Source organism: Halichoeres trimaculatus, unplaced genomic scaffold, assembly GCF_033239565.1.
Source record: "Halichoeres trimaculatus isolate MK-OKI-2021-1 unplaced genomic scaffold, fHalTri1.1 fHalTri1_scaffold_1, whole genome shotgun sequence".
Taxonomy (NCBI): Eukaryota; Metazoa; Chordata; class Actinopteri; order Labriformes; family Labridae; genus Halichoeres; species Halichoeres trimaculatus.
Genome location: NW_027437179.1, coordinates 18,253,579 through 18,278,298, shown reverse-complemented (window position 1 = coordinate 18,278,298; position 24,720 = coordinate 18,253,579). Strand labels below are relative to the sequence as shown.

The following is a 24,720-nucleotide window of genomic DNA, read 5'->3' as shown; positions in this document are numbered from 1 at the left end:
GCACATATTAGCCGACTTTTAAGAGTTGACAACATACACTGAACATAAAAAAGGCGATACTCTAAATGTATACAATCACACGTTCTAGCATTTAAGTCACATGTCCCGCACAAACACACCCCTTGTTCCACATTTTGATTGTAAGCACCTGGTCACCCTATTCTGCTCTGGTCTAGTTTTACGACCCACCGCTATCTGTACAATACAGAGGGCCCTCAATTTCTGAAAAGTTGTGGGTGGAAACCAGTATAAAGGTGCGTCACTACCTTAACACCTAAAACTGCAAGTGCACTCACTTCGGAAACTCACATTCATTGCATACTTAAAACAATTTTGGGTTATTAACTATCAAGTGAAATCCTTAAGTTAATCCACAAATGTTTGTCTAAGCATGAATTTTTAGCATGTTGCTTAAACCCATTTTTAGCAACAATGAAGGATATAAAGAAAATCAGACAACTAAATCCACAGGTTAAAATAAACTGTCTTTTAAAATCCTCATCCCTCAATCTCTACTCACCATCTCCAGGAATGATGCGTAGTGTGACGGTGTTTCCGGCCTCCTTGATGAGGTTGACGATGTCCGAGTGGGACTTGTTGGTGATAGAGCATCCGTTCACAGCCAGAATGCGATCGCCGACCTTCAGCTTCCCGCAGCGGTCCGCTGGGCTCCCCTCGATGATGCGCCCTATTTTGTGGGGCATGGCCACACATGCATTGCCAGCTAAAGTCATCATTGACGGTTTGTGAAGGGTGATTCAGTGTGTTCGTGTGTGTTTGTTGAGGGATGTTTGATTGGGTTTGGAGAGAGAAGGAAGACAAAGAGAAGGGAGGGGAAATCAGAAAGAGAATCAGAAGGTTCAGGGTTAATCCACCGACAGAAACAAGCCAGGCAAAGTCCCTGAGAGAAGCAGTTCAGTAAAAATGATAGAATATAAAGCAAGTATTGGCAAAGCAAATTTCTGCTTTGTTAAGATGTAAAGAGAATCTGTCATACTTTTGCATTCACAACATCTACTGCAAATTGTTTTTCAAATGAATCACTGGAAAAAACTGAGCTGAACTCGAGTGTGTTCCCTCTCCTTTGCTCTTTCTTCCTCTTTCTCTTTTGCTCTTTCATCCTCCTCTTTACTTAAAGCTACTCTGGCGACACATTTCCAAAATAGGTGTCATTATTATATTTGCATGAAAGTCTGCGATAATAATGAAAAATTGTGTCTCCTGCATCTCAAACACCTGCACCTGGAGAAAGTTCCAGACGACTAACATACATCAGAGCTGACATCTCACACACTACCCCCAGGTCTCTATTTCTCTCACGTCCTCCTTTCCTCCATTCTACCCCCTTCACTCCCTATCTGCAGTCTGACATCAGATCTGCAGAGTAAAGCAGTAAAAATCACTCTTTTCTTTCACAGTTTTCATTTTCATTGATATCTACCCCTTCCTTTCACCACCTTCCTCTCTTTTATTTTGCTAAAAAACTTGTCTAACCTCAACCTCCTCCTGTCTCCCAACTGAACGGAGCAGTAAAATATTGAGTCCAAAGCATATGACAGAGTAAGAGAAAGATAGAAGTGCTGCAGCATCTCTGGAAAAATAAAGTGCTCCTCTAAATACACACAGCATGAGTGGACTACTTCTGACTCCATCGCCCATCGCTGCTATGAGCTAATGCAACAACAGACTTTCAAACTTTCATGTGGTCAATGGCTTCCTGTGAGATTTGGCACGTCAGGTCAAATCAAATAAAGTGTATCTATTGGCCTGTGCTTTCTACTCTGGCCTGTGAAAGAGAAGCTTTGCCACTTTGTCGGCCAACCTGGAAAGTTGAGCTTTTTTCCGGCTCTTTTCAGTCCACCCACACTGCTGGAGATAAGAGCTTAGAGAAGAGAGGAATGCTATAGCGGTGCAAGGCGGGAAGCCATGGCAGAGGAAATGTACTGCATAGAAAGGACACTGCTGGCTGGTGAAAAGCAAAGTGGAATCATTCAAACAGATTTATGTATGAGAAAGTCAGCGATATTAAATGGCTTGTTGCTCAACTAACTTATTACATTTATTTACTATCAGCTAAGCGATGGAAAATAACAAAAAGGTGATTTAGAATCAGTTAATCATTTTACGTCTACATTATATAATAAACAAACTGATTTCACACTGATCATTTCCTCTCATTTAACCTACTTTCAGCACTATCGCATCCTCATTAAGTTGTCATTAGGCTTTTAGTGTCGACCTGCTCGACAGAAGCCATTTAGGCCGGGCTGAATAATGCAATCGCCTTACGTAAGACCGACTTCACCGATGATCAATTATGAAAGCTGTGTGTGAGCGTAGCTGCGGCTGCAGGCAAAGAAGGGTTTCAGTGTCATGGTTTGACAGGCCCAGACAAGAGAGAGAAAGAAGAACCACTTCTTTGAAGAGTGTTGGTGTTGATCTGGTAGAACTGTAAATAGCCTGACAATGAGTTTGATGTCAGACTATTTAGAGTTCAGAGGTATTACAAGACAGCCCAAAATGAGGATTAAAAGATAAAAGGCCCCGTGATGAGGGAAAGCTTCAGTGGTTTGTGTTTTGCTGGGGGTAACTGGTTTCTGCAGTGTTTGCATATGAACTCTATGTGGTGTTTTTTTAACACTGTAAACAGAAAAGTTGGACGTCTCTTACCGAAGGTGGTGCCAGCTTCAGGCCGCGACACCGATGAGACGATCACAAAACCGAATCCTTCGTTCTCGCCTCGGCGGATCTCTACATCGTAGGGCTGCAGGCCAGTGGGGACTGTGGAGGTCGCATTGGGGGGCTGAGAGGAGATGGGGGCAGCTGCGGTGGCAACTACAGCGTTACCACTGCCCCCTGCCCCTCCACCTCCTCCACCACTGCCGATGCCAGAGGTGGAGCCGCTGCCAGAGCTGACTGTATTTAGGGAGTTTTGGCTGCCCTGTGGGGTGCGCTTCCCAATCTCCTCAGTCAGGCTGGGCGCCTGGTTGCTGCTGTGATGGGAGGATGCAGGCGATGGGGGGACGTCTCCCTCTGCTTTTACTGGAGACAGAGAAGAAGGACAAGATGAGAAAAATGTCCATATAAGGGGAAAGTTGGAAGAAAAGGAAAAGTGTGGAGAATGACGGTAGGAGATGTACCGAACCAAGAGGGAGAGAAGGAAACAGATTAGAAGAGAGAGAAAAGAGGTGAACTTAGACAAATTGATAAAAATGAAGACAGCTGGTGCTCCTTAAGAAGAGAGGAGGGAGCAGACAAGGAGAGTAAGATACCTCCGCAAAAGCTACCGATATACAACAGTAGCAGCATTTTATCATAAATCATCTGAAAACGAAAACAAACATTATGAATAAGCACAGGCAGTTGTCTTTCCTCACAAATCTGGTTTATACTGATAAAATAAAACACAAGCCAGCAAAAGATCTCAGGGAGAAGAGCCTCTCCAAACTATCTCTCCTCTCATCTGTTTTGAGCAAGAGATGAACTATAGATGCAGTCTGCCTGTTGTATCTGGACATTTCATTCCACATTTCATTTCCTGTACAGCTGCTTGAGGAAGGCGCCTCATATTCAGGACGCTCTGAGGCAGACAGGGAGCAGCAATGCACTAATGTCTGGCTGCTTTCATCGGGCCGAAGGTTGAACACCCTCTCCATCATATTTATGGGCCTTTTTTATCACCTGCTGTGGAGCACACTGGAGCTGAGCAGAGCACTGACATGGCAGTGATGAGGGGAAGATTTTGCTTGCAGTAGAGACCGAGCACTGCCCAGTGTTACACACCTAGACTATTACAGAGAAGGCTGCTGCTGCCCATAGTAAGCAGGTCTCCTGGTCCCTGAAGGAACTGCAATGAAAATACATGGGGCCCATGGGGGTGTGCTTTTTTAAACTAATACAAGTAAAATAATAGATTTGATACTGTAAGGCCATCTAACACAATGTAAAGCCAGGGTTTTGATGCAAAAAGGAATCATTTGAACATTTTCATTCTGCTGCTACAAGACAAACATCTTTTTGCAACAAGTGTGATATTTATGAGGATAGAAGAAACTAGTATGTTATTTTTCTGCTGATGCAAATGCAACATCAAAGTGTTAAAACTTTGCATTGTCAGTATGCTAAGGCAGTGGTTTTCAAAGTGGGGGCCGCCAGGGGGCTTCAGGGGGGCCTAAGAAAATTGGAGGGAAGGGAAAAACAGGTTCTTATTATTATCATTATTATTATTATCATTATTATCTTATTTTACTATGTTTATTTAGTTTTTATGTTTTTATAACCATTTGTCATGAACATACAATAGGTAAAGTGTCATAATTGTTGAATTCTTAAGTTTCCGATTGTACCTAAACACACCTTTGGCATGATGATGTCATAAGCTGTGTCGACCTGGCAGTTTGCACCTATTTTTGAGCTATTTAAAAAGCTGAACTGAACTTTGAGGCTCTTCCCCTGTCTAACTACTGGCTACATGTAAGAAAGGAGTACTGGCTGACAGAGCCCTGAAATGCCTTCTCGCTTTTGCAAAAACCTACTTGCGTGAATCTGGCTTTTGTTTGTCGATAATTTCCTGTTCTAAACAAATGTAATAATTATTAAAAAGTGAACATAAGTCAGAAAATACTTTCTTAGAGATTACATTTACTTAAAATATTTTGAAATGTCTGTTGGTTTCCAAAGGGGGTCCCTGGCCAGAAGAAAATTCTGTTTGAAAGGCCTTGGCATAGAAACGTTTGGGAACCCCTGTGCTACAGATGAAACATTAATAGAAGTACTTCAAAGAAGTGACAAAAAGCAATTAGTTTTCACTTATTAACTGTTTATTTTTAGGGGACCTAAAAAAATAGGACAACATTAATTTTTTGCACTTTTTGACAGCAGATCTATTTGGGAAAATTTATGGAAAAGGATGAAGCAATCAGTCTGAGCTGTCAGATGAAGAGTTATGACAGAGAAACAGACTTCACACAGCTTTCCTCAGTCCTATGCCTTGTGCAGCATGAAATTAGGTTTTAGCTGCCAGCAATGTGATGAGAGGAGTTCACTCACTGACTTACTTCTTTATCAGTACAGGACCAATATGGCTGCACTGTAAACAGACACAATAACTGCTCTGCTGAAGGTTTTATTTTACACAACATGTTGTCTACTTCCTGGATTTTAGTTATTTGGTATTAACTCGAGTTTGCAGCCACGAAGGATTTTTTTGTGAGTAAACAAACCAACCAGGATAAAAATCCAAAGAAGGTATATTTTGGATTTTTTTCAAAAGCTACATTGAATCTGTAACTTTTGCCATAATAATCACACAATCAATCAATCCTGACCACTCCACCCTCTCACCTGCGTAGTTAGTTTTGCGTCGGACAGTGAGGTTGACATGTCCCTGCTTGGCAGCCTGTTGCATTAGTTGCACCACAAGTTGGTGTGACTTCCCGACCACTGCTGTTCCATCCACGCATATCAGTTCATCGCCGGATCGGAGGCGCCCATCCTCGTCTGCAGCTCCATACTTCACTATGTGGCCGATATAGATCTGAAACACAGTCAGTGAAGGAGGTTGTAAGGCAGTGTGGAAAACTTGAAACTAAGCAAAGATTAAAGACAGTAAAACAAAAAGCTTTTGAGTCTTTAGAGTGTCTTAAATAACAGTCTTAAATAAATGTATCAAAACCTAAAGAATTAAATCTGTCTCATCCCTGATCATAAAGTTGGCACAGCTCAAAGGTCAACTACAGTTTTTCCCTCACTATGACATCTTCACTCTTTGAGCCAGTCTGCTTCAACAGTCCCTCAAGCAGGAATCAAAAGTAAATCCTTATTTTTTACTCTTAAGACAAGGAAAAAAAAGTGCATGTATGCCAGTATGCTGCACTGCTTGAACAATAGAGCGATACAGTTGTATACATCACTACATGAAAGCTCTGCGCTGTAGAGGATGAATGAATGAATTAGGAGGTTAATGAAACTTAGTGATGCTGCACAGACTTTTGTTAGGAATACAGTTTCTGTCATCAGTCATTCTTTTGAGTCTTGTTTGATATAGTTCATCCATCTAACATACAATAATCTACGAGACTGAGGAAATTGAAAAATAATTTAGACTCACCGGCTCTCCTGGCTCATTGCCCCCAAGGATCCTGAAGCCAAACCCTGTGTCCTTCCTCCACAGGAAAATGTCCTGCTCCTGGAAGTCTGGAACTGTAAAATCAACAAACTTTCATCAGCATTTATGAAATGATTAAAAGAGCCAGCTCAAGAGGCTCTGACTGCACCAGAAGAGCTCAGCTCTAGCATGCTATTAGCCATTTAGTGTCACTCCCTTAATATCCACCTATTAAAACTTCCATGCTTCAGCTTTGTCATAAAAAAGGCAGATGAAACGGCCTTAAGGATGTATTCATTGTACTCAGGGAATCAAACCTACGAGTTTGCTTATGTCAACATGCTCATCATTTTCCTCCAAACTGTCCAAAGTCATCACTTCATACAAACACCCTGTTTTAAGGTTATGTGTAAAGAACAAACAATAATCCCTCAAAGGATTAAAAGGATCTATTTTGAGCAAAGAGCAAAGGTATAGAGCCTAAATAAACATCAAAAGCCAAGAGAAGCTGCCAAATAAATTCAGAGCTCATTCATCTATTTGTTCCTTAATTAGAAATGATCCGACAGAGGTTCCTCTCTGATGTCAGAAATAGCATATTTCAGTTTCTTTAATCGTTGTAAATCATCTCCAGTCCTGACATTGCTTTTTAAACAGAATCCACAGTGTCCTTTGTGTATTTATGAGAGAAGAGCAGCTCCATTTTTATTCTTCCATATGATGGAAAGCACTTCCCATCCGATAGAGGTGCTAATACAAGCTGAAACTGGCTATGTATTATTGAACAGAGGGGCTAGTTCACAGTCCGCTTCCATACATAAGAGAAAAAGGCCAGTGTGTGCCGTCCACTAGAAAGGTGCTGTGCTATAAGGAGGCATTGCACTGCAGAGAGTGACAGCTCATGGTTCATGTAGCAGAGGAGATGTGGGGAGCCTCAGGGGGCAGAAGCAACGAGAGGAGAGGCAGAGCGAGTTTACATATGTGTGGTGTCATCCTGGTGTATACATGAGCTTGTTTGTTTTGAATGTGTGTATATTTATCCACATATGCATGTATGTGCATGCATTTGCAGTATCCCAGCAAGGTTTAAGGGGCTTATGGGGCTGACAAACATGCACCTCAGAGAAAACCTCCCAGAGAGATTTCCCTGTGCTTTCATACAGGCCACTGCTGCCAGGGACAGTAGAGACACTGAGCAGCAGTGTGGCAGAAGGCGCAAACAGCCCGTTTCCAATCTGTTCCTTCAGTCAACAGTTAAAATCCCTGCAGAGCGCAGCCATCTCTCTCAATCTTGTACTATGTAACTGTGAGGGAACTGGAAGAGGAGAAGTCAAAGGCTAACAGCTGCAATCTGCACCTGCACAGGGGAGGGTCAACTGCACTGTTCCACCCTGCTCCTGTCGATTAATAGATCCATTAGTGATCCCCATTGTGAGGCAACTGGGCGTGAATGGATCGATATTTCACCAAGATGGACGGACCTGTGTAGCAGTGATCAAGGACTGCAAATAACAAGCACAAATGGCTCAGGCAATAAGGAAAATTAAACCAGGAACATGTTAAAATCAGGAAATGGTCCAAATTAAAGCCAAAAAAAAGCAAAAGTGAATTTCTTTCCCCTTTGGGCCTACTTTTGTAAATGACAGATTAATACTGGGATCCTTTGTTAGAATTTTTCAGCAAATGGAAATCTTTTCACCACATTGGGTGTTTAAAGGCCTTGATCTCAGAGAGACTTTTCATTAAAGAGAATGATGTGTGGAGAAATGTCTCTGCCGCAGCCAAGGCCAAAGCCCGATGGGGGTGCACACTGCAGGATTTAAAGACCAGAGCTCATTGCAGCGTGAGGTGGAAAAAGGGGACTTTCACCTGCTGCTGCAGGTCAGCTGTCTCCTCTGTCATTCTCTGTGTAGTCTTCCATTTTTTCTACACTTCAAAACCCCTTCATTTCACTTAACTTGACCTTTGTCCTATCCTAAAATTTCTCTTTTATGTCACATTTATATGTTTCTGTCTCTTCCCTCTTTGTAATCCTTTGTGAATTCTTTGAATTTCCTCCAATTTGTACTCAGAAAACTGGCTCAGGTAATTTAGAAAACCCCTGTTGAGACTCCATCACCTTCAGACATGTAAGAAGAAAAAAATCCCACCCTGAGTCTTGGTATACTCCACTTTTCATCATGAGTTTTTATTTCCTTTTCAATCCAGCAGGTTCGTCATCTCAGGCAATCACAGCAGCTTGCTGGTGTCTACACAATTCCAAGCTCAGCCCCTCTGTCCACAATCTTCCACACAAGCTTTTTAATAATGAAAACTCTTGAGAAGTGGCACCTGGGAAGGTGATTAGGTGTTAAGGTTTCATAGCCCTTACAGACCACTGTTTTTTTTTTTCCTATTAACCTAACATTTGACAGAGGGTTGTTCTATTTAATTGGAGCTATCCTTTTGCTCTGGCAAGGCTAGACAAGGAGGCGCAGAAAATGCAATCCACTTACATCCACTCCACTGTAGATGCTAATTATAGGGCCATGAGTCTCTTAGGGGAGGTGTCGAATAAAAGTGTGTCAGTGGTGCCAATGTCTACATTGTGGCGTCCAATAGTTGTGAAAGGACTGGATGGAGACTTCTGCTGCTAATGCTGCTCCAGATTACAGTAAAATCAATGCTAACTAAATGTTCACAGAATATTCTGTTAAGTGTAATGAATTACTTTATATCAGCAAAGAAAATCGATATCTTTTTTCACATTTGTATGATTGATTTCAAGCAAGCAGATAATAACTAGATTGACACAAACTGTGAGAAAAGCAGTCTCAGCTAACCTGGTTTAAACAACACAGTTATCTTTCTTTTCAGGTGATTAAAAGTACCACAAGATACAACCTACAAAATGATACTACAGTTTAAGTATGGCTTCATAGCAGGACAGCTGAGTTACACTGCAATATTTTTAAAGGGAAATAAAAACCCATAGTCCAACTTTAACAACCCAAGCACCAAACCAAGACCTCATTCCTCTACAGCAGTGATTCCCAAATTTGGGGGTTCGACCCTTGGTTATAAATTGCCCTCAGCTTCACCTCCATACATCCAAAAAGTGGGAGTTGTGTATTGCAGCATCACATTTTTTCTTGACAGTGGCTTGTTGTTTCTTGTTACTTCTATACGACACTGTAAACCACACAATACTATACAGGAGTGTCAGAAACACTGTGTTTGCTAGTGTGTTTTGATTAATATTAACATGTTTCAATGTGGTATGGGGAAAGGGGGGCTTGAAAAGAGAGGGAGGAATATCTTGGGAACCACTGCTCAACAGGAAACAGATGAGAGCAGAGCCTCTGTGTCCTTCTTTCTTGTGTTTCAGAGGAAAAATCAGTTACTTACATGTACATGAGCTATTGCTTATCCAAATCTTGAAGTTATGGTTAAACACACCAAGGGTCATCGCCACGCCCTCAACCACATGCAGCCCACGCCAAACCGCCACCAAAAATATATATACTTACGCCTACTTTCATACATGCTCCTTGACTGGGCCCAGATCTTAAAGGGGTCAGGTTTTCTTTGGATTGTCCCGTCGGCTGGGGAGTCCTGGGGCGGCAGGCCTGGCAGGGGCTGAGAGGGTGGTGGTGGGGCGATGCTCTCGCTGAGAGGGGGTGCCAGGGACGGGTGCACAGGCGAGTCTGTGTGGGCGCTCCTGTGGCTGGAAACGCTATGCTGGGAGCTGTTCTGACTGTCCTTTCTTGACAACTGCTGTAGGAGAAGCAGATCAATATCATTTAACAACGGAAAGTCAGCAGTATCAGTACACCTGTGATCACACAGCTGACAGGGAGGACAAAAGTTGCATGATCAGCAGCGGGAAGACAAGAGGAAATGAGGCTGTGGTTTGGGAGAGGGTAAGATAGAGGGTGAAGCTTTGATGACTGAAGAGTTTTGGTTTCTAATTCAAAGAATAAAAGGCTGCTGTTTCCGAGAGAAAAAATAGCAGAGACTAAGCGTATAATGTCAACCTTTGTTGTGTTGCTGCCTTTATCAAGAAGAAAAATAGTCAAGCTGGTTTTTGGGGAATTATTTTAGCAGACAAAGAATGAAGAAAAAGGACCTCAATGGTTCCCTATGATTAAGTCATTCAGCTGTGGGAGAAAAAACACTACGAGGGTACATTGCCTATTCCTTTTGTTTAACAGAGTGGAATGTATTAACGAGGAACTGCATCTCTTTGCTGTGTTTGGAAAAATATTCACAGTGAATAATGTACTTGTGGGGTTTGACACGAATGAGAGATTTCACTGGTGATGCTAGAAATATAGAACTCCTCGTAAATTGCCACCAGCTCCACAATAACATGGGCACTTAAGCACCTGCTCAAGGATTTAAGGGCAGCGGTGCTTGAGTAGAGTCAAGTACATACAAGCCTGAGCTCAGCTTTACTGAGAGTACAAGTGAAAATCCTTTCCATGTCACTATTCCTTTCATAACTGGCCTGTCCACATCGTTACTCTATCGATTTCAAAACAGAAACCAGAGATGGGAGGGGTTACAGGAGAGCATGAGAAAAAAAGGAAGATATTTAAAGACAGTGAGAGAAAATGACAGCAGTTCAGCCTCTTTACACCACGTGACCTAGCAGCACTTCAGATGTAGTGTACAAAAATACACCAGGAAGGGGTGGCTGGGAAAAAAAAGGGGGCTTATGTGTTCTAAAAAATATCAAAGTGTTTGGCCTTCAAAGTGCAGCTATGTTTCCAATAAATTTGGACTCATTACTCCCTGAATCAGCCTTCTACACCTCTGCAATTCATGTTTATATTCATCAACCTTGTTAGGCATAAAAGAAGTCTGACGCTTTAGCAAAAATTAAGTCAGAGCAGACCAGTGGTATGAGGGAAACCTCACTGGGTTGTATGGTGAAGTAAAAAAATCAATGGATTCATATAATTAGTCAGAAGAGTAGTTCAGTCACACCTCAGGACTAATGCTTCACCCTGACAGCAAATTTAATTTCTTCCACTTTGAATTATCAATCAAAACAGTGCATTTGTTAACTAAAGTTGATTATATTTTTTTCATTTCCTACAGTTTGATGCATACAAAGTCCACATCCCATTCCCCTCCTAAATGAAAACAAATCTCTTGTTCCTGATGGATCCATTAGATTTGACCTTCTGCAGTTATTGTGTTCTCCCTCTGTGCTCCGGGAATGCTTTAATACATTGGTTTCTCTGCTCCAATAACTTATTAAGGAGACAGAGGATGGGGAGAGGGGAGGCAGAGGGGAGCCGAGGCAATGAAAACAAATCCTGGCTGCTTGCTCAGACGGAGTTTAGTCCTGCTCCGCCACCACCAGGCCGTGCTTAAATTCAGTGCCCTGATGCATCATAGTATCAATACACATCCTCAGTGTGTGTTGGCTGCACATGAACAACCAAACATTATGTTAAAACATTGTACATTAGTGCTATCATTATTCTCAACCTACATCTTCTACTTTTCACTTTATGAAAGCAAAACCATCACCATTATCATCCAGCATCAACATCTAACACATTACAGAACCAGCACCATTACCACCACACCTCATCATCAGAAAACTTTCTTCCCTCATGAGCGTTACATACCCTCCTAGTGTAATCTCTGTATGGAGGAGCCAGATCAAAATCATCCTGTAAAAACAAAATTAACACACATGTTCACTTGGGCCCATTCAACAGGGTCCCTTCATAAATGCAGCATAAATCGCAGGAGGAGGCCGTCTCCCAGCTGTGATCATACATTCAACTCTCACTCTGCAAGCTTAGCACCCGGCGCGGTGAGATCATCAGTGTGTTAGCAACCCAGCTCACGCTGTGCATCAAAGCCCCTCGTTCCAGCCCCCACCAGAGAGAGAAAGAGAGAAAAGGGAAAGGGTGGGGGGGTTGGGGGTATGATGTGAAGCTACAAGGAACCACCCCCGCACAGCAGAGCATCCCATGTCTACAAACAGAGCCACAACATCAGCCCACCTCACACAGAAGAGCCAGGTGAAGTGAGACAAATATCCCTCAGACACTGTATAGATGAAGCAGGAGTGAAGGATGATTGAAAGTGGAAAGAAACATGAAAACAAACACTTACCAGTTTTGGGCTCTTCTTTGCAGGTGCCACCCCTGTAGGACCAGACAAATAAAGAAAAAGAAGAAAAAAGAAGATGGTTACCAATGCAGTTTAACTATATTTCCCATGCAAAAAAAGAGGGAAAAAAGCAGAGAGAAAAAAAAAAACAGACAAAGCTGATCCAAAACAATTTCACATCAGTGCTCAGCTAGCCCTCGTCTCCTTCTCCCTTCTTTCCTCTCTTTCCCTGCCTGGTTCCTCTGCTTGCCCATCCACGGCTGGTGTTTGACGAGGGAGAGAGGGGAGGGGAGGGAGGCGCAGGCAGCGCGATCTATCTGCATCACTGCCGCGGCCAGCGCTTGGCTTGACTGGTGCAGCGGAAGACTGGGGCCAGCCCCTGGGGCTAAGTCGGCACTCGCCTGGCTACCAAACAGCGATGCACGCAAATGAGTGAGTGCGTGCGTGTTTGGGGGAGGCAAAGTGAGAGTTGAGAGGAGAGGACAGAATCCTGGAGAGTAACTAAAGCAGAGAATACAGAGAGAGAGGAGCAGAGAGGAGAAAAGCGAGCTATGCTCTGGAGTTCCTGGCCGTAGCATTACCCATGGAGAAGGAGTCCAAGATACTGAACATTAAATTATAGGCAACCGTCAGTTCCCCTCTTACTGAGACCATCTTCCTGTGTCCGCTGAGCGCCACGCTCCGCTGTCGAAGGCTCCAGCATCTATAGGCAGTTGCCGTGTCCTCCCCGTCTCTCCCTTCCCTGACGCCTTTTCCTTTTTTTCCCCTTTCTCTCTCTCGCTGCACACTCGCCTCCCTCCCTTTTCTTCCCTCAGCATCATCAACCCACCCTCCCTCCCAGCCCTCCTCCCCCTTCGTCTCGGTCTCCCTCCCACCCCCACATGCTGGTAAACATCCGTGCAGCTGCACACACACACACACACACACACACACACGCACGCACGCGCAGACACACACGGCACATCAGACAGCATTGCTCCACACTCCCAACACAAATTGTACCATGCTTAAGGTATGAGAATCGGCTTTCTGCGTGAGTGAGCAGTGAACAGAAATATCATTATCACAGAGCAGCACACGGAGACAGACTGATAGATGACTAAACTGTAACACGGCCTGGATCTGGCTGGGGAAATTTGCTCTTTAAGCACATCACTGCCCTCTTCCCCTCCTTCCTTCCCTCGTCTCTGCATGAAATAAACAGCTGAATGAAGTTATGGAAATGAGAACTGGAGATGGAATGCATGAAACAAAGAAAAAATGCCAGGCTTTTGGTGTCTCTTTACCTGTGCTTTATTCAAGATTCTATTCCTACAGTGTGTCGGCTGTGAACTACACACACACACACACACACCTCTGATATAGTAGAGGGGTGTGTAACACATGTCGAACACGAGTGAGACTATGGTGGTGTCTGATCCGAAGAAAATGGGCCACTATTGTGTGTCAATCCTTTAGGGAAAATGAGAGGATAAGACATCTCAAACACACACACACACACACACACTGACACACACACACACACACACACACACACACACACACACATATACTCTGATACTCGTCTCTATCTCTCAGACATCTGGCTTCATTCACAGCTGACAGCTCCAACTGTGTTACGTCTACAGCTATTTCTCTTCTCCCCCTTCTCTCCTACTCCCTCTCATCCTTCCCTCATCCCTCTCCTAACCCCTTTCTTCAATCAATAGGAATCATTCATTCAGAAGTGCCTTACCCTCCCCTAAATCAGATGCAGATGCACACTGTCAATCCTGCAGTATTCTCTCTGGGCTAAGCATGCTGTCAGTCAAACTGTCAGGGTGGCGTTTGATTATCCTGCATCTATCCGCCGCAGCTGAATTGCTCCCTCCCGCTGTCGGTCAATGCCTCTCACCTATTCACTTCTAGTTTTTCAATCAGAGACACTTAAAGGAAGCAGCCTTATGAGCAGTAAACACAGCCAGACACGAGTGGATCCAGGTCCACAAAATGCACAGCACATTTTTAATTAAACCTTGAACAGCACATCCGTTGCAAAGAAACTACTATGACACGAGATACTTGTTTCAAAAAACTAAACTGCCATAAACTGTGCTGAAGAGCTTATCTAAAGTTAGGAACAAGTCAACACCACATCGTTCCGCAGAAACAGTTCAACTGTTTGCTTGAAGGCCCCTATTGGCCCCTAAATGTTTTGTTCATGTTGGAGTGTGTGTGTGTCTACTCAAAGTTTTTAATAACAGGGTCAGAAAGGACAAAAGGGAAATTTTGGAAAGGTGGGCGATCTTGGCTGACCTTCAACACCGACAGGCTTTAAGCCCAGTTTCCACCAAGCAGTCTGGTTTAGATCAGTACGGTTTGGTACAGGTTGGCTCGGTTAAGCTTGATCATATTTGTGTTTTCACGGCCAACCGTACCCCCTCGCGGTAGGCGGTGTGTGAGCTGGATGCCGACAGCTGCATCAGTAACACAGTAGTGTGACGCCATAGCAGCGCGACAGTGTACCATGCTAATAAATCCAACAAAGAAGAAAACACGACACAGTAAACAAAGAGCAACATGGGAAAATATGCAGAATTTCGTCCCCTCTGTGATTGGCATGTGGCTCTTTGATACAAAGTGCAATCAAGCTTTGTTTCAGAGAAGACTGTGTGCCGCCAGGAGAAATGCAGCAGCTGTCGCATGGTAAGTGACGATTCTTTCAACCAATTAACAAACTGCAGAGTTGCAGCTCCACCACCCGAGATCAGATCGGTTTAATCTATGGAATAGTCCCAGAAAGTGGGACGGCTCGTCTCAGCTATTTGAGGATCTGTCCTGGGATTAGGCAGTGGAAACGCCATAAAATGCGTGCCATGCCGAGACAAACTGAATTGAACTGCTTTGTGAAATCAGGGCTTATGAGAGATAGAGACAGGAGAGCTTCCAGCTCTCAAATAATGGCCCTGGACCATTATAAGGCCCCCAAGCTCAATTTATTTAGCTTACTTTATCCCAGAACTCATGGAGAAAAATGCCTTCTTAGTAGTGAGTAATGAAGAAGTGTTCTTCCCATTGGGCACTAAATTCATATCATACGTGTTTTTTTATGATGAATGATGTATCAACTGGTTCTTATGAATTCTAATGGAGCAAAAATAACAAAGTATCCCTGTATATTTGAGGACTGCGGGAAAATTTTCATCAAGCTTGACAGAATAACAGTCATTTTGTTTCACTGCCTCAGGCCAAACTCCATTAATTTCTGGGAGCACAACTTGTTTTTCTCTGTGTGACAGCCCCACAGCTGGTTAAATCCCAGCTCCAGACAATGTATGCTGGACTCACATTCACACACTGAAAAAGGTCTGAAAGCAAAATACAGCGTTAACTTAGAAGAAAAGACTCAAAAGAAGTGTAAGGAATATGATATATAATAATGCACCCTGCAGAGCTCTGCTTTCATTATACTCAACTGCATTGTGCTGTACCCTCTGCTGGGCATGTTACTCAGCTTCCCTCAACAGATAGGAACTGTTGCAACAACCTGGCGGCCCAGCAGTCACTAAACGGAAGCCATTACAAAGCAGATTATGTTGTCTGTTCGCGATACATTTGTGTGTAGTGTGTGTGTGTGTGTGTGTGTGTGTGTGTGTATGGGTTAGTAGATCCCGGCTGGGAGTGATGGCCTCCAACAGGCAGGTCCATCTGTCACTGTGGCGACAGCGCCTACTGACCGTCGGGAACTGACAGACGGTCCCTTAGGAGTGAAAGGCTCACATCAGCTGAGTACATCAGCAGCCAGGATGTGACAACCCTGCAGAGTGTGTGGCTTCATTTAGATTATGTCTGTGTATGTTAACTGTAGAGTACAATACATGAGGAGCATAAAGATGGCAAAGATCATCAAAGAGGGCACGTAAAAAAAAAATATAGTGCTGGACATAAGAGGTTTTTCAAATGCTTCAGTGCTTGAATTAAATACAGATGTGTTTGTGCTTGTACTGTGCTCCTTCTTGTGTGGCAGGGGTGAAATCCCTCCCCCTCCTACAATTACACACATCCACCCCTGTAGACCCCGGCACAGATCATCTGCTGAGCATTGCCATAGAAACAAAGGATGGTGCAAGAGCAGAGATTTACAACCCGCCCAATGGCTTTTGAGGTGTGAAGACATGGGAGATCAGTGGGGGGTTGAGGAGGGGAGGAATCTCACCTTGGTCCTGTGCAACATGTAGCGGTACACTGATACATGCCTCAAGTGAGCCTGAAAATGAGTGGAGGTAAATTGTGGGCACCCAGCGGGCACCCGGCTCCCTCATCATTGCTTTCCAGGCTGGGACACTGTTTGTTATGATGCCACTGGAAAGTGCAGTCAGCAGAATTCTTAATGTGAAGAGGGTAAAAATACGACGCTTCCTGCCCATACAGTGAATTGATTTCCTGCTTTGCTCCGTGCAGGGACTCATCATCAACGTTTATCTATTCCTAATGGCTGTGTATAAGACTGTTCACATTATACGGCCCTGATGACTGTGCATGCCGGTAAATGTGAGTTTGTTTATGTGGGTTATCCAAGTTCACATAATTGTGTTTGCGCCCATCATTCTGTGTCCTCAAAGAAGTCGGATCAGGACGTGGGAGTGCTTTTTGACAGGAGGCATTTATAAGCTATTTGCCCGACATAATGCCGATAGGCGCTTTCTAGTGTGGCAGTGATCCACTTAGTGTTTTTACCCTCTTTAGGCTTCATGTTCATAAGAAAAAAAGGGGAGAGACACATTTCACCCCCCTGTCAGTCTTCAAGGGTACAATAAATCTCTTCAAACTGCACTTAGAGGCAGTGAGGAGAAACGCAAACAAGGGAAAAACACACTCTTATGTCTGGACACAGTGGATGCTTTATGAATGCTTGCTTTGGTTTCAAGTAGCCTGCCAGTAATTTAAGGTCTTGGACATGTCGGGGTATTTACTCAATGAAATAGAGAGAAGAGGGCTTCATCGAATATATTGATGTTTGCAAAATACCTCTTGACCGTGTTTGTCACTCAACCTGCCATTTAACAACCTGCTGGTGATGCAGGCAGAGAGAATAAGGTCCATGTCTCATTCAGTCTGAGGCCTGATTGCCCGGCAGGGAGTAATGTGTCACGGTTGATTGATGAGTCACGAAGAGGGGGGAGAGAAAGAGAAAGAGCAGAGTATCGTGGTGGTTTCTGCACCACTCCTTCATCATGCCTCTGAATCTCTGACACACCTCCATCCAGTGTCCTCCTCCTTTTCCTCTTCCTCTTCCTCCGTCCACTTTCCTCCCGTTTGTCCCATACATGGCTACAAGCAGTTGCTGCACTCCATCACAAATTATCTCACATTTATTGCAGCACCTGCCAGCTCCTTACAAACAGGTAAAAAATATTGAGCAGAAGGCAATTCTAAATCATTCCTGAGATAAATGGGCTTCTTTTTTTTTCTGGCTGACTAATGACACGAGCTGTTGGGGCTATTGAGAGGCTGTGTTTCATAAAGTCTTCACCCCAACATGTTTTCGCTGACAAAAGACTCTATGGCAGGTGTGTGCGTCCCAAAAGATGCTGTAACATCCACTCCTTTTTAAAGGGAACAGAGGAAATTAGCTCCTGCGCTACGGCAAGACCTCCGGGGCCAAAATGAGTTATGCCAACACATTGGTGGGGGCAGGAGAAGACTGGCAGGGGAAAATGAGCACATTAGAGGAGTGTAATTAGACAAATGAAGGAGCGATGTATCATGGAACACAGAGAGGATTGAAGTAATGAATCACATCATTTTGCTTACCAGCGGTATATCAAACAAAGTACAAAATGTTCCAAAGCCTCTGATTTTAGGGAGCTCAACAATAAAAGTTCAGTTCAAACTGACAAACAACTTTTAATGTGTATTACCTTGACACAAAAAACACAATGAAAATTAAAAATGATTTCTACAGCTAATATGACTCTTATGAAAAGAAAACTAAAGTCAAGTCCTGTGAAATAGGCACACCGAACACTGATCATGAATCACACTGATTTTGTTGCACCACTAACACACATTCACATTTACACACTTGCAAACTTGAGCTCACACACACACACACACACACACACACACACACACACACACACAAACTGCGAGCAAGACAGCTAGAAAAAAGGGTGAAGGCGTTCACTGCTGCACAAAACTGCTTTAACAAGTGTGCATCTTCTTGCACAAACCCCAAGGGACAAGCTCCAAACCTCATGTGGGCGAGCTGGTGTGAATCTACATACCAGCAGAGCTGGGATTGCAATGGAAAAGGTGGATGGAAGGGTGGAGGAGGGGTAGATCTCCACCAATTAAGACTGTACTGAGGTCTTCCTGACTCCAATCTATAATTGGGTGCACGGTTGTCCATGTTTGAGCCTGACACTTGGAGCTTGAATGTGTGTATGTGTATGTACAGACAGATGCAGTGTTTGTCCAGGGAAGACAAGATTCTTGATGGATGAAAGGAGAGGCAGAGTAAAAAGAGAGCACATGAGAGAAAAAAAGATGTATGTGTATGATAAGCAAAACTGACATCAGGACCCCAATTAGTGGCCAGCTTGCCTTCCTGCTATCGGCGGAGTGAGCAGGAGTGAGAAAGCAGAGGAGAGCGTAAGAGCGGGGGAGTAATTAAGGCGCTGTGTCTAGAACCTTGGTTTATGTTCTCATGAGTGCAACTCTGTGTGTGAGTAAATGTCAGCAGCACGTATGACAAATGAATGACGCTGTTTGGCTGAGGCACACAGACACAAAAAAGTGTCTGATGTAAACAGATTCATCAATCAACAGAGTGGAATCCGAAGGACATAAAATGTGTGGGAAGTCAGAGGAGAAAGAAACACTCAAAGACTTTTTCTGCTTTTCTTTCACTGATTTAATTACTGAAATACAGCATCATTTATGTGATGATATTAGGGATGGGCGAGTACGGATACCGGGTATCGGTATCAGGTCGATACCAGCCTGTTTTCAAGGTTTACTTATGAAGGTTGAAGGTTAATGCCAAAACCAGCAGCTGGTACTCAAGGCAAAAAAATCTTACTGCTAGTACTTGCCGCTACGTTTCTGTGGTTTAACACCATGGCAAATCTGAGTCAGGTCCTGTTCAAACAACATAAATGAACCAGGGAGAGTTAACAGTTTAACTATTTAATTTGGACTTCAGTTTTCTTTAAAAAGAATACAGAAAACTCAGAAAGTTGCTGGTTTTATTGTGCACTTTCAATATTATTTTCTTATATTTATTATAAAAAAAAGAACAAACTCAGAGAGAGTTGTTTGTGTTTTAATCTGGACTTAATGTCAGAGGAACTGAGCTGTCTTTGATCAAAAATGATGTGTCGCAGTTAATTTTCATTTGAAGTATCAAAAGTACTAGAAGTACCGGTACTTTGTATAGTTGTTTACTCAAGAGGGAGTATCCACACTGATATCGGTCTGAAAAAAGTGGTGTTGAACATCCCTAGACGATATATTTGTAATGCCACATGTAAGCTGTCTTATTAAGCTGCGTTTCCACCTAGCAGTTCGGGTCGGTTCAGTACGGTTTGGGACGGTTTGGGACAGTTAAGCCTGATCCCGTTTGCGTTTCCACAGCAAACTGTGCCCTCTCGTGGTAGGCAGCTTGTAAGCTGGATGCCGGAAGCTGCAGCTGTTAAACAATAGCGCGACGCCGTAGCAGCTTACCCCGCTAATAAATCCAACAAAGAAGAAAAACGCGACACAGTGAACAAAGAGCACGGATGGAAGACCTGCAGCATTTTATCCTCTCTGTGATTGTCATATAGCTCTCTGTTACAAAGTGCAATCAAGCTTTGTTTCAGAGAAGTCTGTGTGCCGCCAGGAGAAATACAGCCGTTGTCGGGGTAAGTGACGATTCTTTTGACCAATCAACGGTCTGCAGTGTGTTGCTCCACCTTCAGAGAGCGGATCAGTTCAGTCTGGCACCCATACGAAAGGGTCCCAAAAAAGTAGGTTGGCTCGTCTCGGTTTTAAGGGATGTGTCCCGGGATGAGTCAGTGGAAATGCCGCAAAAAGCGCGCTATACCGAGACGAACCGAACCGGTCTGCTTGGTGGAAACGCAGCTTTATATGCCCATTAGATACCAAGGAGGATTGATCCAACTGTCAAGGATTCTGTCTGTGACTGTCAACAACTATGTCTGATCAGTGAGTTTAGTCATTTTTAGCACATGATAATTAGAAAAAAAGTTGTTTCAGGTGTACAACACCTTTTTGACACAAGTAAAGCAACCAAACTGGGACCTAGAAAAGGTGCAGATGCAGGTTAACCAGGGATCACTGGACTTCAAAGAGTTACCAAAGTTGCTCTGGAATAACTGCACACCTAACTGACACTGATTGGTGCATCAACACCTAAACATTTCTTAATGTGTAACAGTTGGAAACGGACAACTTTGTCTCTTACTTCCGAGCCAAGGTTTCATAGCGCACTGTTGCAGCAGTGCAGTGTTGACATGAATGTTAAATCTAAAAGTTTTATAATAGCAATATGACAGCTTTTGTAAAGACTTCTAATAATGTTTGTATGCTCGTTTAAGTTCTTTGTGTAACATGCAGCAGCTTCATCAATGTGCAAATAAAAGGGCATTTATTGGAACTTACTTCTATTGTTAATTCCGCAAGAAGTCAGTGAGAGGTGGGTCCAACAGAGAAAAAAGGAATTTACAATCTTCATTTGTTTCCGTTCTGACTGGAACCATTTGAACAAACATCTATAAAATCATATAGTTACTTTGGTGCAGCTCACATGCTTGATATGCCAATGTAGATATATATAAATAAAGATATTTTTCAGTAAGCTCAGTGCCATTCCTTCAATCACAGTCGAATCTTTCTCTGTGGGACTATCAAAGCCCGTTACTGCATTTTCACAAGCCTGGCTGAACTGCCTTCTGCTTTATTGACAAGCCTATTATGCCCCTGCCCATGATGAGGCTGTATCACTTTGTTTGCATGTGTACACTAGCAGGATGAAGGAATGCTACTCATTAGCAAACGCCGGCAAGTAGGAGCAGAGCGGTTTGATCAGTGTGTGTTTGGAGAGTGTGTGTGCGTGTGTGTCAAGATGCGAGACAGCGAGAGAGAGTGCGACAACATGTACAAAGAGATGGAGGCACACAATGAGACAGAATCACACATGTAGATAAACAGAAAGAGAGAAAGACAGAGGACAGAGACTCAATGAGGGGACACAAAGCAACTTGGCCGCCATTCATCCGTCCAATTTCCCTTGACAGTTCAGAGTACTTAACCCAACAGAGGAGATGAACAACATGTGAGAAAAATCACACACAAAAACCTTTTAGTTACTTGAATTGATAGCCCCCAAAGCAAAGCTATGGATAGACTGACAAAGAAAATAGTCCAATTACTTGTATCACACAGTGCTTTAGAGCTCTGGAGGTCTGAGGGGGATTTGGGGGAAACAGACTTTCAATCACTTCAGTTTTATCCTCAATTCATAGTTTCTTTGTCTCCATTTAGTGCTACTGTGTGAGTGCAACATTGATTTTTAATCCTCAATTATGACCAAAGCTGGGTAGTATGTGATGAATAGCAGTATTTAGATGTTGGTGCACTCGCTTTCACTGCACTGACATTGAACGAATGGCTCTGAAAATGTAAGTTAATAGTAGAAAATGTCACAGACATCAGCTCTTACAGAGACAGATAGCCAGGTGGGTGGCTGAAATGCAAGCCAGCAGCACTGGTGGAACCTTTGAAGCTCTGACATAGGAGGGCAATAAAGGCCTAAAATAAACTAGACATGCTGTCAACCAACAAACACAGCAGAAGAAAACAGAGGCATAAGATAAGAATAAGAATAAGAGCTGAATATGAGAGACAGACTTCATAAAAAGGAAGAGTACACAGTCTCGCTGGCCTGAAACTATACCTCAGTGTCTCCCCAATGTTTACCCTTCTTTTAATAAGTCCTCCTACTCTTCATTTTACCTTTCCTTGTCTCTTCCTGTTTTTCATTTCATACAGCTGTAATGTTCCATCTGCCAGTACCTCTCAGCACAAACACCTCACTCTCTTTTTCTACTTTCTCTATGGCCCCTTCTCCGTTCTATAATTATCCCTCTATCTTGCCTTCTTTGCAATCACTCTTTTTCTCCAAACTCCTATTTACATGAATAAATAATTTGTGTGTGTCAATAAAAAAGCTCTGTGAGCTGGAACAGCCTTAAAGGCAGAAATTTATAACTTTTAATCAACAACATCATAAGAAAGGCTTGTTTTGTTTCACATATGGCCACATAAATCAGAAACTGCCACATAACTTGACACCTGTTTCCTTTTTTCCTCTGCATCTCCATCTGCTCTCATCAGTTACCGCACAAATGACACATTCATCTGGAAAACATGCGGAGGGATCGAACTGCACTCACCTCTCTGCACAAGCATGGTGACCTCACTGCCTTTGGGACACTTGCTGAGCAGGTCGACCACCTGGTTGTGAGACATGCTTTGCACGTTTCTCTTGTTCACCTCCACGATGATGTCGCCCTCCTTGAGGCCACGGCAGCGTGGGTAGTCCACAATCTGCTTCACTCTCTGCCCTCCACCTCCTGGACTGTCAGCGATGGTGAAACCGAAGCCTTTGTCTCCTTTCTCCATGTGTACAGTGATGAGCTCCGGTTGTGTTGCGATGGAAGAGGCCAAGGTGACAACATCGCTGGGGTAGCCGTGCTGTGAGGAGGTGTCAGAGGCTACCTCCGCCGAGGGGCTGTGGGGTCGAGGCAGGCCATTAAGGGGCACCCCACCATTGATGGTGCCGTTGTTGTTGTTCTGACTGCCATGGCTGGATGGCGAGTCGTAGCTGTTGGGGGCCTCTTGGCCATTTACAATGATGGGGTCTTTGTTGTCCAGAATTGCCACAGAAGTAACCAGACTGGTGTTGGGATCATCGGGATCAAAGGGCAGTGGGTAGCCGCGGCACAGCTCCAAGTTCACCATGGAGCCAATAGGGATGGACTGGAAGATCTTTACAACTTGGGCGTGGGTGTAGCCCAGCACACACGTGTCATTCACACTCACGATCACATCACCTTGGAAAGGGAGCAGAAGTAAGCAATAGTTTTCATGCGTTACATTCAGAAGCAAAATATTTTTAATTTCTGTATGCAATTTTATCTTTTTTCTTTTTACTTATATGCATTACTCCAACCACAGCAGAGCTCAGAAACCAACTGAGAACAGTACATGAAAAAGCTTTGCTTCTTTCACATTAACTTTCACATGTATCATCACCTACCCGTCTCCATTTTGCCATCGAGAGCTGCAGGTCCATCAAGAACAAGACTCTTGATTTGTAGGAACTCATCTGGCTCGTCACCTCCCACCACCGTGAAACCGAACCCCCGACGACTCTTCTTCAGCTTTGTGTTGATGAAAGTCCCCTTCAGCTCAGATCTGTTCCGAGTGAAGAACGGCTTCCCTCCTGCATTGACAAACATCGGTTATTGAAATGTGATTTGTGAAATACAACGGCACAAACAGGAATACCTTTATATGTCAGCATAAGTTGTCTGACAGTTTTAACTGTGATACTTTGAACTTTTTTCAGAGAAGCTGATTTGAATTACTGGATTTTAAAGGTTGTACTTTACAAAACAAACCTCTCCGGGTTTACTAATGACCCAGTGGGTGTGGTTAGATCACTTGGCACAATATGAACATTGCTAAATTCCTAAATTACCTTCACTCAAGGATCAAGTGTAATGTAAGTTAAAGAAAGAATCTGGCAGCTGCACTGGGTTATATTATTTCTAGGGATGCATGATATTGGATTTTTGCCGATATCCGATATGCCGATATATCGAAACCCCTTTTGGCCAATACTGATACCGATACCGATAATCACAAGTTTGTTTGTTTTTTTCACTGTAAAGAAAGCTAAGTCTATTCCTGTACTGGAATTTATATGTTACTCTAATTGTGACGGTCTTATTTGTTTAAGAAACACACATAAAACAAGACAAAAACATTTGATTTTACCATAAATGAGAAATGTATTATTTTTTCAAACTCAAGACATTCAGTATTGAAATACAGAAAAATAATTTCTTTAGATCACATGAACTTTAAATGTACAATGCATTTTTAAACATAACCAAGTTGCATTTGATTATTTCAGAGCTACTGTAACAACCTGGTGACAGACACAGAACTCCACAGTGCAAATAAATGAAGTGCTACATTTTATTTAAGGAGCTTATTTTTCAGATGGAAAATAATAATAACCCTAACTGAATAGCACCTTATCGGCTGTGACTATCAGCAGAAAATTTCATATCTGCCGATACCGATAAACGTGTTTTTAAGCTTTTATCAGCCGATATTGTGCCGATAATATCGTGCATCCCTAATTATTTCTTTTTTAACCTCTAAAGACCCAGCATCCACATATGTGGACATTACATTTCTGCCTCTCAGACCTATGATAC

The 24,720-nt window shown here is 43.2% G+C and overlaps 1 protein-coding gene across 8 annotated transcripts in view; it reads right to left on the bottom strand.

The window, feature by feature from the left end:
- The window catches only part of magi1b (membrane associated guanylate kinase, WW and PDZ domain containing 1b), a 165,576-nt gene that overhangs the window by 12,624 nt on the left and 128,232 nt on the right, over positions 1 to 24,720 (bottom strand). For 4 of the 8 annotated variants that reach the window (XM_074680298.1, XM_074680242.1, XM_074680258.1 and 1 more), the window contains exons 11-19: positions 23,529 to 23,714; positions 22,663 to 23,322; positions 12,227 to 12,258; positions 11,731 to 11,775; positions 9,616 to 9,862; positions 6,110 to 6,201; positions 5,344 to 5,536; positions 2,671 to 3,042; positions 521 to 724 (exon numbers count right to left, since the gene is read on the bottom strand). In XM_074680298.1, coding sequence (XP_074536399.1) covers positions 521 to 724; positions 2,671 to 3,042; positions 5,344 to 5,536; positions 6,110 to 6,201; positions 9,616 to 9,862; positions 11,731 to 11,775; positions 12,227 to 12,258; positions 22,663 to 23,322; positions 23,529 to 23,714 — 2,031 coding nt within the window. The remainder of the gene's footprint in view (positions 1 to 520; positions 725 to 2,670; positions 3,043 to 5,343; positions 5,537 to 6,109; positions 6,202 to 9,615; positions 9,863 to 11,730; positions 11,776 to 12,226; positions 12,259 to 22,662; positions 23,323 to 23,528; positions 23,715 to 24,720) is intronic. The other 4 variants (XM_074680275.1, XM_074680249.1, XM_074680282.1 and 1 more) reach the window with 4 other exon arrangements.